This window comes from Eurosta solidaginis, chromosome 5 (genome assembly GCF_040869045.1).
Source record: "Eurosta solidaginis isolate ZX-2024a chromosome 5, ASM4086904v1, whole genome shotgun sequence".
In the NCBI taxonomy this organism is placed as follows: Eukaryota; Metazoa; Arthropoda; class Insecta; order Diptera; family Tephritidae; genus Eurosta; species Eurosta solidaginis.
The window spans coordinates 272,085,758-272,102,552 of NC_090323.1; the positions used below are offsets into that span (position 1 = coordinate 272,085,758).

The 16,795-nt window shown below is 41.4% G+C and overlaps 3 protein-coding genes across 30 annotated transcripts in view; 2 read left to right on the plus strand and 1 right to left on the minus strand.

The window, feature by feature from the left end:
* LOC137253550 (cytosol aminopeptidase-like) overlaps nt 1–685 on the plus strand; it is an 81,052-nt gene extending 80,367 nt beyond the window's left edge. For 19 of the 28 annotated variants that reach the window (XM_067790704.1, XM_067790702.1, XM_067790701.1 and 16 more), the window contains one exon: nt 47–678. In XM_067790704.1, the coding sequence (XP_067646805.1) occupies nt 47–193 (147 nt within the window). In that variant the 3' untranslated portion in view covers nt 194–678. Of the gene's footprint in view, nt 1–46 lie in introns of all 28 variants that reach the window. The other 9 variants (XM_067790714.1, XM_067790717.1, XM_067790715.1 and 6 more) reach the window with 2 other exon arrangements.
* Nucleotides 686–3,827: 3,142 nt separating this feature from the next.
* Nucleotides 3,828–5,808, plus strand: S-Lap2 (Sperm-Leucylaminopeptidase 2). Its single transcript, XM_067786760.1, has 3 exons — nt 3,828–4,909; nt 4,965–5,429; nt 5,486–5,808. Exons 1-3 carry the CDS (start codon nt 3,842–3,844, stop codon nt 5,633–5,635), a joined length of 1,683 nt encoding a protein of 560 aa, XP_067642861.1. The 5' UTR covers nt 3,828–3,841; the 3' UTR covers nt 5,636–5,808.
* Nucleotides 5,809–10,012: 4,204 nt separating this feature from the next.
* On the minus strand, nt 10,013–12,142 carry LOC137251865 (TBC1 domain family member 13). The gene is made up of 7 exons (XM_067786761.1): nt 12,006–12,142; nt 11,852–11,925; nt 11,358–11,797; nt 10,931–11,129; nt 10,669–10,870; nt 10,469–10,591; nt 10,013–10,414 (listed from the first exon to the last, which is right to left on the minus strand). Exons 1-7 carry the CDS (start codon nt 12,023–12,025, stop codon nt 10,303–10,305), a joined length of 1,170 nt encoding a protein of 389 aa, XP_067642862.1. The 5' UTR covers nt 12,026–12,142; the 3' UTR covers nt 10,013–10,302.
* Nucleotides 12,143–16,795: the final 4,653 nt, after the last annotated feature.

Sequence of the window (16,795 nt, forward strand, 5' to 3'; positions counted from 1 at the left end):
AATATCACTCAATGCAACTCTGAATAAATGTGTGCTAAATATTAAGGATGCTACAAACGTCATGGTCACAAATGGTAAGACCTTCGAGTATATTCGTAGAGGCATGGCTGGCAGACCAACACGAACAATAATTGAATTTATCGCACAAACCATCTGCAAGGATACAGGCCCGAAATTGCACCCCAAGAAGTAAAGGACAACTATCCCACATTTTGTGTTAAATTGGGTAGGGTCGAGATAACGTTTAAATGTTCCAAGATATTTAAACCGTTCTTTTTGAGGGGCACTTTTTGTGATACTTAGAAATTTGATAGATAGAAGTGGTTTGTAAGCTGTAATGCCGTACTGTCTTCATCCGGGGAGTGTGATTACTGCGACTGTCATAGACTTCAAAGATAATCATCAAGTTTTTGATATTTTAACCGTACAGCATTTCGCGAAATACAACAATCGGTAGTTGGACCACTATGTGGACTACTCATTCTACATATTTAATACGTAAGAATTTTCATTACAATTGCTATCGATCCCGCAAATATGAATTAAAAGTTTTATAAAACTCCGACCTCGGTTTAGAGAAATGCACTCTCTCTGTATGCCGACGTTCAAAAGCTCAAACAAGCACAAAATCTTTTGTGCTCGGCAGTTGTGAATATCAATATAAATATTCGTGATGTTTTAATTGTTTTATTGCTAATTATCTGACGCTTGTCCAATCAAGATCTAATGTAGCTTCATATAAAAATAAATAAAATCGTGTACCTAACCGCAAACATTTCCTTAGTTGCATATTCAATTTATCTATGGGTGGTATATACGACAATCCTGTCCACACATAATCATGAAATGACAAAAAACGGACCCAAAATCTCGACAAAAACTCGTTGTTATGACAGTACTTTGGCCAGTCGTTATTTCAACAACCGTTATATCAACCTATGTAAGTACTTATTATAGTATTTGTTAATTTAAGATGAGATGATGTTTCTTTTAGCAATAAGTCATGTTCCCTCATTTTCTTTTTGCATGACTTTTGTGTTGGTCTAAATTCAAACGCATTAATTATGCAAATTCTCACAGTTCCTTCAAGTTTTTTTTAACATAAGTGATAATTTTGAAAAATAATAACCCGAAAAATGGTTAAAAAAGTGTTAATTCAACTTTAAAATCCTACTGGGAGCTTACTATGTATCGACTGCGGGGCGAGTTATAACCATATCCGAGTTGCCGTTTCAAACACATCCATCTGAAAAAACTTCGTATTTCATAATTTATTTTAAGAACGCCCTGCCTCAAAATTTTATTCAAAAACGTAGTAACGCAGCATTTGTCTCAAAAACGGGCCAAGTTATTATTTGTATTGTAAGTTTCGGACATATGTAGCTGCTTATAAGTATGTCCTTTTCGTGTTAACAAAGGTGGTTTCAAAATTGATGAAAGAGGACGTGTGTTAATTATTTTTTCACGCGTTCTTCGAACCTTTGCACATAGTGAGATCTAGGCGATGGCGTAATTGTCAGGTCTGTAGCCGCACTGTTCGAGTCGAATCATTCTCTACAACCAATGGCCTTTAATCTTTCGAAAGATACGCATGACAGGACCATATATACGATATTAAGAAGGCTGTTTCCACGATAATTGACTTAATTATAGATAGAAGTTGATGCTTTTTATTTTTTTAACTGGTATGTGGGGTATTCCATCCCATTTCGACCAATTTTGAACCCGACCCCTTTAGAATTAGCTGAAAGTTTTTCTTCTTTTTCTAGCTCACGAAAGACGTTTTTCAGAATTTTTTCGAATTTTTTCATCCAACTCAAAAAAAGTTATGAATTTAAAAAAAAACGGTGTTTTTTCAAAATGCTATAACTTTTTCAAAAATTGACCGTTTGGGATCTTTTTTTTTTAAATTTGTTTTTAAATGTACTTTTCGGAAAAAATACAAGAAAATGTTTAGTTTTCTTTTCAATTAAATAAAAAAAAAATTATCGGCCCACTCCGGGATTAGTGGGGATGATTGCAGAATTGATTGAAGTTTTTTGTGAGAAAAAAAAAATGGCGAAATTCGAAAAATCTCCAAAAACTGAAAAATTTTTTGTATTTTTTCCGAAAATTACATTTAAAAACAAATTAAAAAAAAAGATCCCAAACGGTCAATTTTTGAAAAAGTTATAGCATTTTGAAAACAAAAACGGTGTTTTTTTTTTAAATTCATAACTTTTTTGAGTTGGATGAAAAAATTCTGAAAAACTTTCAGCCAATTCTATAGGGGTCGGGTTCAAAATTGGCCGAAATGGGATGGAATACCCCATATACAACCTTCTGTTATTACTTTTTTTATCATTGCTATTCATCTCTTTGTTGTACTATAAAAGATCTTAGATCTTATTGTACTAACACTCTTTTTGCAATAAATGAATTGAAATGAAAGTATTCCTATTCGTGCGCTGTTATAGTCTGGTGGGGGACATTATTTTGATCGTGTGTTCGAGTTCTTAATCTTCCTGGAGTGCTCATCGCTGCCTATGTTTAATAGGACGAATAAGTGCTCTCTTCACAATCTAAACATTTTTACAGGAACTCCACCGGGCTTGCAGCCTTTTGTCCGCACATTTGTGGGCGCTTTTTCTCTTCAACTGACTAACTGTTACCACCACATCTTCCCGCCGCTAATATTTATTTTCTGCTCTTGCTGTAATTTGATTTAAATGAGGACCTGTCCTGTGGGCAACCTTTCTTTCAGCTACAAAGCGGACATTTTTTTTCGTGATCTCCGATGCTTAATTTCAACCAACGAGTCGACTTTTGCTTGTAGGAAGCAGGTGTGATGACCGATTTTGGTAGTCATTTGTTTTAAATGTTTAAGAAGTCCTTTTAACCGAACCAATTAAGTGAATAAAAAAGATAAACGCACAAAAGAAAACACGTTTAATTAACAGTTGAACAATTCGCTTTTATGGAAAGAAAATTTTATTGCAGTGCTTCTTCTATAAACGTCACATTTCAACTGTAGTTAACGAAGGTAAAAATAGTAAAATAGAATACAGAATAAAAGGGTTGCCATCTTTGTTTCGACAATGGATAATTCCAATAATTTGCGGCCTGTTGTAATTTTATTTTTTATTAAGTCTTGATTTTATATTTTTTTGTAACGGCCCTGGTACCGTATTTCTGTCGGGATACAGCCATGTGGCTTGGTGAAACTCTTTATGTTTAAACCTGGTGCTGGATATAACCAAATCTCGGGCGTCGGCGAAGTTCATCAGCCATTGGCGAAGTTGCTTTCCGACTATGAAGACAAAGACACCCCCCAGCTATTCCTTAAACGGATTATGTCGGAGGGGTCATGTTGACTTCCTGTAACTCACCACCAATAGAATATTCAATGGCTACTTGAGCGCACGCACCCGAAATTAGTGAGCTGTTTGAACTGCATGCAAAATATTCCCTCTAGCCATTCTCAGGTGAATGTCGATCCGGATGGTACTCTTTGTACCGACTTATACACACGGCTCCACCCATCCAATGCAATTTTATAGCGCATATAAGTTGTATCTAGCATCTTACGAGTATTTAAAGATAGACACTAAACCTACTGAGCTACTTTGTGGTTTATAAATCTGTTTCATCCTCAAACGGTCTTTATACCACTTCATGAGCCAATGTAAAACTTTACTAGCCAGTAACCCGAAAAATTTTTGATCAACTATACATAGAGAAAATTTATTTGTAGAATTATTTTTTAGCATAAAATTTTCCTGCTCAAAATATAAATCAATTGAAATAAAAATAATTCGCGGTTATATTTAGTAAGAGTTTTTTTTTTTTTTGTACTATTTTTATGCTTGAGCCGATCAAAATGTTTGGTATTTTGCGCTCCAAATCGTTCGGAAATCTTTTCAAAACGGTAAATCGCATCTTACCTCAGCTCCGCACTTATGTCTCGCCGGCACTAAATCAAATGTTGCAACTCCAGCAAACTGAGATTTGTGCGGATCCCCCATCGAGAGGATTAGTTTTAGGCGTTTACACAGATGAGGACGATAAAGTTGATCCTGGTATATTAACGCCATCTGCTTGGCGCTACAATGTTCAGAAAACGGCTGGACGTATGTTGGAAGTTTTGCGTATGTCTGGACCCATGCCTAAAAGAGGTGAAGCTCGAATCCTATTCGCCGTTGAGCCCGAAAAAATACCTTACTATTCGGCTGTGGCCATTGTGGGCTTAGGTAAGGAATGTTTGGGTTATAATTCGTATGAGGTACTTGATGAGCAGAAAGAGGCTATACGGCGGTCCGTCGCAAGAGCTTGCATGGATCTGGCTTATTTAAATACCGACAAAATTGAGGTCGAAAATTGTGGACACGCTGAGTCTGCAGCAGAGGGTGCTGCACTAGGTATATGGGCTTATCAAGAACTAAAGGAAACTAAGCGCCGCATAACTGTACCCAGCATTGACTTGTATACACACCGAGATGAGCCGTGTGATATTGAAGGCTGGCGTATAGGATTACAGAAAGCTGCTGCACAAAATCTAACTCGTCAACTACAGGAAATGCCCTCTAATCTGCTTACACCCACAGCGTTTGCTCAAACTGTCGTTGAGGTTTTATGTAAATCCGGTGTGAATGTAGAAGTGAAGGTTGAGGGTTGGGCTGAAGCCCAGTCTATGCATTCATTCTTATCGGTGGGTAAAGCTTCTTGTGAGCAGCCGATATTTTTAGAACTCAGCTACTACGGAACTTCAGCTGAAGATCGACCAATAGTTTTAGTAGGCCAAGGTGTTACCTACGATGCTGGTGGTCTTTGCTTAAAGGAATTACAAGAACTTGTCCACATGCGTGGAGATATGACTGGGGCGGCGGTGGTGGTTGCTGCCTGTAGAGCTATTGCTGGACTACGTTTACCGGTATGTTTGGCAGTTGGATGATAGAATAATTTTTAAGCAATCTAAAATTTTCTAGGTAAATATTCGTGGCCTGATTCCACTTTGTGAAAACGTAATCGGCTGTAATTCCTTCCGCCCTGGCGACGTTACAAAAGCGATGAATGGCAAGTCAATCAAAGTTGAAGGCACTGACCATGAAGATGTGCTGGTATTAGCGGATGCTCTATTGTACGCGCAAAATTTTTGTCCCAAATTTATTGTGGATATTGGAACCACTTCAGGAATGATGCGTAACGCTCTGGATGAAGCTGCTTGTGGTGTTTTCACAAACTCTGAGATTCTATGGCAGCAAATCAAGCACGCCAGCATGCATACCGGAGATCGAGTTTGGCGTTTTCCATTATGGAAATATTATACGAAAAATGTCACTCGCGGCGGTTCTTCTGATGTACAAAACTATGGAGTGGGACGAGGAGGACGCCCATGCAAGGCAGCGGCTTTCCTGCGGGAGTTCGTTCCATGTGGTCAATGGATGCATATCGTAAGTGGACAATAAGTCGCTCATTGCAAGTCATAATTGTTTCTTCGTATATTTAGGACGCTACAAATGTTATGGTGACCGATGGCAAGAACTTTGAATATATTCGCAAGGGCATGGCTGGAAGACCCACTCGTACATTGGTTGAATTTATCGCACAAACCATCTGCAAAGACACTGCGCCTAAATTGAATCCTAAGAGTAGTTGAGTATAAAAAATGTTGTATTGAGCTGGGGAAGGACTGGATAACGTTTGGGTGTTCTCTAAAAATTTTATTTGTGAATTCCTCGTGTGTTCGTACTTTTTTAATAATTGGAAATTCCTTGTATGTTAACGTATATATTTGTTAACCCTTTTTGAATAAAGACGGGGTGCAGTCTCGGTTGTTCAGCTCAGAATATATATCTCATTATGGGTATGAAGGTCATGATGGTCTGATATTATGTATGCAGATCGGAAGCACATATTGGTGACTAGTAACACAGGATAAATCGGCCAATTGCTTTATACATCGTTGTCTTTTCGATCTTTTTTTTTTTGTTTTTTTTGAGGCAATTGCGGATGTGCATATGTAAGCAAAGTGCACGATTAAAAGTGGCATCCAGAAGTGTTGGGTTCATGCCAGGCTCACGTAGTGAACAATACGCACGTCGGAACAGTGCTCATCAATTAAAGACCGCAGGTCGATGGTATAGCTCCTGCCGGCCTTCGGAATGAAGATGACCCTAACCGTGTGACACGACTTAGGGATATAGTTAAGCCTGAGGCAGTTAGTGTAGATGATGGCCAACCAGCGGCAGGAAATCCCTAAAGACTTTTGAAGTTGCGCAGGAATGATGCAATCTGGGCCGGGTGACTTATAGGGCTTGAGCGAATTTATAGCCCAGGATATTTGACTTTCTCGTAGTGGAATGGCAGGCATTTCTGCATGGCCAGCAACCGCCGACCACGCAAGCGAAGATCCCTTTGCAACTGGGACATCGGGAAAATGAGTGTCCGGTAAAAGTCTCAGGGACTCCTTGCTACTCATCGACCAGTCCCCACATCTCTCAGATACCCCTGAGGGGCGGGATTCCTAGAGAGTATTTTTCTAAGCCTCGCGGATTCATTGCAGCCCTCTACGTTTTCGCAGAAGCTTCGCCACGAATCTCGCTTGGTTATCCTTACTTCATATTTATAAATCCCCAGACTCACCTTATAGAGCTCCCAGTCCGAGGGTAGTTTACTCCTCCTGGCTCTGTTAAAGAGCCGCCTACTGGACGCTCTTGGGTCGTCAAGGGAATCAGACCACCAGGGCGGCTTTCCCTTCCCCCTGTAAGTTTTCAGTAGGCAGGACTGTTGAAAGGCGCTATTGCTTGCCGAGGTGAAGTTTTCCACCAGACCGTCTATTTCAGATTCGGACAGGTCCGAACCAACGATAGGCGCTTCAGGCAATAGCTCTCCTAACTTCTTACAATACAAGTCCCAGTTGGTACTTTTAGGGTTCCTAAAAGATATTTTACCGGGACGTTGTTCGTTCACCGAGAACTGATCGGTGATCAGAGAAGGAGTGCTCGTTGAGAACCCTCCAGCCAGATATCCGATCTTCCAGTTCTCTGCTAACCAGGGTGAGGTCCAGGACCTCCCTTACCGCAGTAATAAATGTCGGGTCATTCCCCCTATTACATATACAAAGTCCCTCATCTACAATAAAAGTAAATAAAGACTCACCTCTGGTGTTCGTATCCGAGCTCCCCCATATGCTATGGTGTGCATTAGCAGCGGCACCTATGATTACGCCAACACCTCTCCGCCTTGCTTCAGCGGTGATTTCGCCCAGTATCACAGGTGGTGGTCCCGTTACGTCCACATGGGGCATATACGCTGAGACCACCCACAATTCGTTACTGCCTCGCTCGAGGCAGACCGTGGTTACGTCAGCATTGCTGAAAGGAGCTTTCCCGGCTGCAAGCGACCTGCTTCGGAGCGCTCTCCGCACCTGTCGCGTCCCTCGCACCATGACGACCTTCGCCGTCACTCCTACCCTCCTTTTTGTTAGTTTTCGTGTCCATTCTAAGAAGTCCCCCCTCAAGGCCGCTTTCCGGAGCCGATTGTGTAGTCGCCCTTCAACGGTCCCGTGGTTATCTATGCTGCGCAGGGAGGCCACGCGAGGGTTGACGCATTACCTTATGCCGGCCGGACGCAAAGCGGGAAAATCTTCAACCGCACCTACACCACCAACTTAACGGCGACGGAGCCAGAACGTACCTTGAGGCCGGCCACGGTTTTAACGGAACGTGGGCAGGTGCAGCATTAGCCGACCAGCCATTTCGATAGGGTTTCACCCCGACCTACTAAGGTGACAGAATACCGCACCTACCAGCCCAAAGTCATCAATTCCTAAACATAGTCAAAATCAAAGTCCCTAACAATCCAGTTCGTCACTGTTGAGTACCGATCTTGACCCTTAACAGGGTCCTCCCTCCCCTGAGCTCGGCACAATGACTCAGGGGTGCGGGTTTTTTCGAGTTGTCCTCTCTAGATCCGCCATTATCAGTAGAAGCAGGGACACCTCGTGCAGGACGTGATAATCAATCACGTGTGACAATTCGTCACTATGGCCGGTCTAAGACTGATACCAGTCCCTGATCCAGAGCCTGGAACCACGTATGATATCCAAGCCAAGTATCTTAACCCCCCCCCCCCCCCCCCCCCCCCCCCCCACACACACACACACACATTACAATTAAAGAGATGGTTGGTGTCATGTGGGGACACATTGCAAGCGGGGCATACATTTTGTATGTCGGGGTTGATTCTGGATAGGTAAGAGTTTAACCTGTTACAGTATCCAGAACGAAGTTGAGCAAGAGTGACACGCGTTTCCCTGCGGAGTATGCGTTCCTCTTCCACTAGTTTTGGGTACTTTTCTTTGAGTACTGGATTCACCGGGCAATTCCCGGCATAAAGGTCCGACGCCTGTTTGTGGAGTTCACCAAGGACCTGCTTGTGTTTTTCTCATTTAATTTGTTGCCTCCCCCTCTCACCCCATCGGTGTCCTCTTCCTCTTTCATTCAGTGCCAAGTTTCTCATGGAGCAGGAGCTATTTTGTTAGCAGATCTAGATAAAGCAAATAGAAAAACCCCCGTATTTGCGAGTGTTATAAAAACCATGCTCATTAAGCCTTTGTTTGTATACACTTTCTTTTGCAAATATTAGTACTAAGATCTACTTCTTCAATATATGCACGAATATCTCCTAAGATATTTGTCTGATTGAAAAACACTATAAGGTGGGCTGATAGGGCGACAGAAGATATTGGATGGGTTGAAACCCGTTTTTTGCATAGTACGATAATGGTGCGTTCTTATTTTTTGAAAGTCTATAACTTCGCAAAAACTCAGGCCCAATAGAATTTTTCTTATTTTTACCTAGGCCTAATCGACCTAGCCAAGCTGTCCAGCATAATCGGCTCGTAAGCGCCTAAAGCTATTTATAGCTAGGGTGGATCAGCTATGACGAGGCCAGATAAAATTTAGGTGGTGCACCGTCTTGTAAAACGTTACCGGATTTAGCATGGTGTGAGTTTTGAAACGCACAGTTTTCTTTCACACAAATTATGTGGGGAAAAAGTGGTCAAGTGGAATCTACCCCCTGATTATTAGCAAAAGAAATACTCGCGGTATAGTAGTGGAGAAGAAATGCAGCAAGTTTCTTCGCTTCTGGCGACAGGAGAGATCTCAGTCGATGGGAGTCTCCCTGGTTAGCTTGTTACTTAGTATGGCTTCATGGACTACTGTGGTCGTGATGGTAATGGGTGTCATGGGTTTCCTGTATTTGTGCGCCCGTTTTAACGACAAAACGTTGTGTCTAAGAGCGATCGATATTTTGTAGTTCGGAGGAATATTGTTACATATACATATGAAACATATTTAGCAGGAGAGGCTCTGGCTGGGATGGCCCAGAAGGTTCAATGTGGTCATATAATATCGTTTCCAATATGGTTACGCTAGTAATTTAATAGAGCTTGTAACTGGAGCGCCCAGATCTAAACATATGCGGCAAAGGACTGCCAACATCGGTAACACTCCCAAAAACTTTTCAGAGATTCAAGGGGTTGATAAGCGCAATACAAAACTCAATAGCTTCCGCAACCCAATTGTCAACCTCACCTTCGCTAGGGGAATCCTGTTACAAATATGAATGTGTCATACACATGTTTAGCAGGCGAGGCTCTGGCGACCCCAAGTTCCTCATGGAACTAGGGGGTGGGGGCGGTATGGCCTGCAAGGTTTAATGTGGTCATATTAATCGTTCCCGAGATGGTCGGGCTAGTACCTTTATGGTGCTTTCTTACTGGAACGTACCGGACCTATATCCGGCAAAGGACCATCAACATCGATAACATTGCCCAAAACCTTCTGGTAGTGTCGTTATCGCTAATACAACAACAACAACAACAACAAAACCTTTGGGGAGTTTCTTTATCGCTACATCAACATTATAACATTAATCGCAATGCCAGCTTTTGTAAAATCACAATTTCAAATTCATTATTAATGAAATTAAAAAAAGTTTAAATTGCCATAAGGTATAATGCAAGATGTAGTCCAAAGTATACAAAATAATTTATTAGCAAATATAATAAGGAATATTTCGACAAAAATATATTAATTTGTTTGGACATAGTAAAGAAATTACGCTAAGTATAAAAATAACTAATGTGTACTTAAGAGTTAATAATATAGATATCATCTTATCAAAATATTCTTGTTCGTGTTTAACTACAATTGTACATACATATGTAGGTTACTGTCTCCTGGAGAGAGTATTAAAATTGGCCTGGGGTGTGTTCATTGCTTATTTGTTGCATAGGGAGGTTGGCTATGTATATTCTTATAATGATACGGCATGTGATAACACTACATTAATATCGATTGGCGGATAGTTTTGCAATAATTTCACATTTGATGCAAAATCATTTTGAAGAATAACGTCACGTTGAATTCTGAAATTAATAGGAAATAATTAAATGCACATATTTCGTACATGCGAAGCTTACAAAATCATTGCACAACATATTCGTATCAAAAACTCAAATCGGTGTTCATCGGAGAAAATTGAATCCCAAATCCGAACTACATCTGGAAGTGGAAATTCCTGTGACAGTAACAGCGTTATCCATCTAAAATATTTAAAATAATAAACGCCTTTAGCGAATTTGTTCAACTTAAATTGTTTGTATGCACTTATCATATATACCTAAAGCTGTAATATTGTGGATGCAGCTCTTGCTCTTTCAATTTATCATAAACTTCTGAATCCTTTTCCTTCAACATTTTCGCCAACTTTGCCATCATAAATTTAATACCACCTTCGGAATCATCAAGAGTTTTTATAAAAAAATCTCGTATTTCACTCATCAATGCCGTGAAGCAGAAAAAACAGTCAGCCTCTGCGTGTTCTAAATACATAGATAACTATTATTGAAAAAAGTAAACATTAGGCAACATTAATCTGGTACTTCTATATTCAAGGTCCGGATCAGAGGCCATAATGTAATATATTGGACCCACAATTTCATTCATTCCTTGAACGTAACCTTGTCCAGGATTCAATTTTGCATAAAGAAAAAGTATACGTTCCACGACTTCCCAATGCGCCTCTTGTCCTTCATCCATTGCGGCATAATTTTCATTCGAGCGCTTTGTAATGAGATTTATCTGTGGATGCAATAATTAATGCAAACATTTATAGCCTTTTAGCTAATTTGACCTTCATACGTAATTAGCATTTACAATCAAAGCAGTTTACCTGCTGCTTGGCACATTGTGATAGACATGTGGTACAGATTAAAATAACATCTTATATTGTAAATATTTTTAACATTCAAACAAGTATATTTACTTTTATGAATATGTATTTTTCCAACAATTTAATGTATAGCTTACTTTTGTCATTCCTAAGCCTTTGCGTTCCACAATTGCCGAGCTCAGGACAGTAGGTACAACACGTTGATGCAATCTTCGTTCTCCTTTGCTATGTACCACAATATCGCTAGGGTATTCTGTTGCTTGTTGAAAGAATGATATATCTGGGCATAAACGTCGAACATCTTTGTCTATTTGTAGTAAAAACTCGTTGTCCTGGAAGAATATATTCCAAGCACTTTCAGGGCCTTCACTTAGGGGATGATCACTAAGCCCGGCATTTATATTATCCCGCTCATCATCACCATTCAAGCCTGGTGGTAATACTAGTTCTTCTATGAATTGGCGATAAAGTGCACGTTTTTGATTAAGGGTTTCAGTCCATGTACACCGTTTTGGTCCCAAATAGCCGAGAAGAAACTTCCAGCATATTGCTCGAAAACTCGCCACGTCCGGAATGCCTTGGAGAGAAAAAATATGTAAACACATTTGGTTAGCTTTTGCACGTTTCATACCATGAAAACAAAGGTTTCGAAGGGTACTTATGTCGATTTCATTACTTTCCAGCGCTTCTTCAAATTCTTTAACACTGTGAAAATGTTAATTTTTTTTTAGTAGCTCAGTAGTTATATTATAATAGTGCAGTATTATCTGAAATAATATATATACCGTGCTTTGAAAATAGACATTGAATTTATCCTACGGAATTGATAAACAAACTTTTTCTACCACTTATAACTTAATTCCTATTGGGGGAGGCGTTGTTTACCAATAATTTCTGGTATTTTACATTTCGCCAAGTTGACATATGAAAAATAATTAAAAATATTGCCATATTAAAAAAAAATTGTTTGTGTTTAATCACAGGAATACAAAATACAAAAAAAATAATACCCATTTTCAACACATTCCCTGCATGCATGTATGGAGTACTCGCTATGGATCAATCGAGTGTTCTAAAATTAACCACAACTCATACTAAAAATACGGTCCAATTAACATTGCAATTTCCCAGGACTGTACCATATACTCCAGGTCTTCATTTCATCAGAGTAATCCATGGATTACCCACAGTCCAATAACATCCCTGCAAAAATCGTTGGATCATGTGGTCCACTGGAGTACTTACCATTATACTCCACTGTAATGCAGCAATGGACCACCTCATGTTTCTACACGAACATATTGTAAGCCGATCATTGCTCGTTTTTAACGATTGTAATCACTACACGATGTTTATTGGACTGTGGGTACTCCATGGATTACTCTGATGTAATGCTGAGCTGGAGTATATGGTCCAGTCTTAGGACATCGCAATGTTAATTGGACCATATTTTTTGTTTGAATTGTGGTTAATTTTGGAGCACTCGCTTGGTCCATAGCGAGTACTCCATACATGCATGCATGGAGTACTCGAGATTTTGGCAGGGAATGTGTTGAAAATGGATATTATTTTTTTGTATTTAGTATCCCTGTGATTAAACACAAACAATTTTCTTTTAATATGGCAATATTTTTAATTATTTTTCATATGTCAACTTGGCGAAATGTAAAATACCAGAAATTATTGGTAAACAACGCCTCCCCCAATAGGCCCCTAGGCGGTGCTGGTTCGTCAATCAGATGTCTGTTGGGATGCCTAGGTTTCTGGGTATTCAACAGAAACTGTTTGGTCAGCATCTCATTTCTCTCCCTGATGGGGAGTATTCTCGCCTCATTATGCAGATGGTGTTCTGGGGACATAAGAAGACAGCCCGTGGCGATTCTGAGAGCAGTATTTTGGCAGGCCTGTAGTTTCTTCCAGTGGGTAGTTTTTAGGCTTGGCGACCATATGGGTGACGCGTAGCACGTAATCGGCTGGCTAATTGCTTTGTATGTGGTCATGAGCGTTTCTTTATCTTTTCCCCAGGTACTGCCAGCAAGGGATTTGAGGATTTTATTACGGCTCTGAATTCTCAGAACAATTGCAGTTGCGTGCGCACCAAAATGTAGATCCTGATCAAACGTCACACCCAAGATCTTGGGGTGTAGGACAGTCGGTAGCGTAGTGCCATCGACGTGGATGTTCAAAATGGTCGACATTTGGGGCGTCCATGTTGTAAATAAGGTCGCGGAAGATTTAGTCGGTGACAATGCCAGGTTTCGCGAGGCGAAAAAACTGGAGAGATCAGGGAGATAGCCGTTTATTTTATTGCATAGCTCATCGATCTCTGGGCCTAGGCCTGTGGCCATTATTGTGCAGTCATCGGCGCAGCGCGGAGGTAGTGCTATAGAGTTTTCTGAAGCCATGCTGATGAGGGGCTAGCTGCAAATATGCTTGGAAATAAGGGAGCAAAATGGCTTCAAGCGTCTTTGCCACTGGCGATAGGAGAGATATCGGACGATATGACTCACCTACGTTAGCTGGTTTCCCAGGCTTTAGTAGCGGGACCACCTTGGCCATTTTCCATTTCTCGGGTATGGCAAAGGTGGAGAGAGACAGGTTGAAGACATGCGCTAAATATTTGAAACACTCTTTCCCTAGGTTTTTAAGCATCGGCATGGCTATGCCGTCTGGGCCCACTGCTTTGGATGGTTTAGCGCGACCAATGGCGTCCTCAGCCTCTCTAGCGGTGATAGTGATTGGTGACGCGCTGAATTTGTGTTTATGTGCGTGTCTATTGGCTCTTCGTCTATCTTTGTCGACCGTAGGATGCATTATATATTGTCGGCAGAAAGCGCTCACGCATTTTTCCGCATCCGACAGCACCTTATCGCCAAAGGCGATGGAAACATTGTCTATTTGCTTAGTCGGATTCGATAGGGACTTTACGGTGGACCAAAGTTTACCTACACCGGTAGAGAGGTTACAACCTCTTAGGTGCTCTTCCCATTTCGCCCGCTTGTGTTCGTCCAAAAGCAATCTGATGCGTTGGTTTATATCCCTTATTTGGGGGTCGCCTGGATCAAGCTGTCTTATAAGGTCGCGTTCCCTCGCTAAGCGTGCGGCCTCCGCCGGGAAGTGGGCCGGATTTCGGGAATTCTCCCTGCGGGAATGAAATGTGCCCAGGCGGATTCAATGACCTTACGGAAGGCACGCTCCCCTTGGCGGGCATCAGCATCAGTCGTTGCAGATTTATATTCTTCCCACTTTCCTTTTTTGAAGTTTATGAAAGTGCGTTTTTCGGTGACGATGAAGTCGGCGGTACGCTCGAACGAAATAAGTATGGGCAGGTGGTCGGATGCCAATGTTACCATCGGCTTCCAGTTGACGCAGTTTACGAGTTCTGCGCTCACGATTGAGATATCTGGCGAGCTATGACAGCTTCCTACCATACGTGTGGGGGCGTCTCCGTTTATTGTGCAGAACGTCGTTTCTTCTATTTGATCCGCCAACATCTCACCCCTACTGTCCGCCCGCAAGTTTTAATGCCATAGGTCGTGATGGGCATTGAAATCGCCTAAGATAATGCGATTGTTGCCAGTGAGTAAGGCCTCGATTTTAGGGCGGTATCCACTGGGGCAACAGGTGACAGGAGGGATGTAGATGTTGATGATTTCTAGATTTGCATCACCTGACCGGACAGATAGGCCTTGACGTTCTAAGACATTGTCCCTGCGGTCGATGCCAGGATCAAATATATGATATTGCACAGAGTGGTGTATAATAAACGCGAGGCCGCCTCCATTTCCGCTCTCGCGGTCCTTCTTGTGGACATTATACCCAGAGCAGGTCTGCAATGCAGATCTTGCTGTGAGTTTAGTCTCTTGAATCGCAGCAATGCGGATGTTGTGCCGCTTCATGAAATCGACTATCTCCGTAATCTTCCCAGTTAGTCCATTACAGTTTAACTGCAGAATTCTGAAGTGCATGAGGGGTGACGCCGCCACTCTAGGGCGGGTGACTACGCCTAGGTTGTGGAAGGCCAGGACGCAATTGCTGTTGTGGCCTTGGGACTGGGCGCCCTTGTGCAAGCATTGGGGTACCCGGATGATTTGGGTTTGCGACCTGGTGTAGGGTTCTTATTATCTTTATTTAACTTTGTATTTTAGTTACTTTGAACTTTAATTTTTAAATGTATTATCAATATTTTAAGTTTCAATATTGATTTTCAATTTTTCAAAAAATTTTCTTGATGGTGAAAAATAAAAAATATTGACGCATACATTTAGGCGTATTAAAAAAAGTTTTTGTTGTAAAATAAAATCGTAGTTTTAATTACTATATTGGCGATCAACCAGTCTGTGAAACAAAAACATTGCAGTGCAGTTAAATTTTTGCATTTTAACAAATCACAATAAGATAATGTAATGTAGGGTTCTTATTATCTTTATTTAACTTTGCATTTTAGTTACTTTGAACTTTTTTAATTTTTAAATGTATTATCAATATTTTAAGTTTCAATATTGATTTTCAATTTTTCAAAAAATTTTCTTGATGGTGAAAAATAAAAAATATTGACGCATACATTTAGGCGTATTAAAAAAAAGTTTTTGTTGTAAAATAAAATCGTAGTTTCAATTACTATACCTGGCAACATGGCGCGATGAAACCCGTCGAGGGGTTGCCGTCGCGGAGACCAGAACATCTAGGAAAGTGGCACCACTCAAGGCAGGAGCTGCATTGAGCGGATGTCGCAAACCTATATATTCTGTGCTGGCAGACGGTGCAAACGGAGGGAGGGACTAAGAGTCTGTTTCCCTGACCTGCACGATTGCTGCCAGAAAAGAGGGGGGGGGGGGGGAGAAGAAGACGGGGGCAGGGGCTGATGCTCAGCATTGCTACCAGCTCTACTACGAAGGTAGTAGTTATGAGTGGTATCAGCTGTTTGAGTTGTTGGCGCCGTGGGGCGCGAGCAGCAGCGGGTACTTGTTGTGGCTTGCTGAGCAGCGAGGCTGGTGGAAGGTAGTGGAGGGGCACTTAGGCGTAGACTACGGGACGCCCTTGGGCGTGAGCAGCAAGGAGCCACAAAAGATTTATAAAAGTTACGTGGACGTCGGGTTTTGGGATCAAGCCCAGAACAACCTGTCCGATGCAACCATCCCTTGCACGAGACACACTGAACAGAGTATGACCGTCCTAAAAAGATTGTTTTCTGGCAAATGCAGCAAAACCATTTCTCAGGACCGGGGTCAGGAGACAGACCCGGATTGGGTTCGATACCTTCCCGGAGTATGAGAATATGTAGCAGTCCTGCTGCAAGCAGCTGCTGGGAGGATGACAATTTGTGGGAGGGACGAAACAAATTAAATGGGGTCACACTGAAATGACAGTCCTTGGTGGGAAAAATCCCGAGTCGCTCCGGTACATAGAACCGACTGCCTTGGGAAGCGTCGGTTCACCTACTCCTCTCCTAGGATATCGCAATATTAATTGGAGCACATTTTTTGTATGAATACAGATTAGATTTGGAGCAGTCCTATACTCCCAAAGGAGTATTCCTTACATTATTTATAGAGTACTCGCGTTTTTTGAAGGG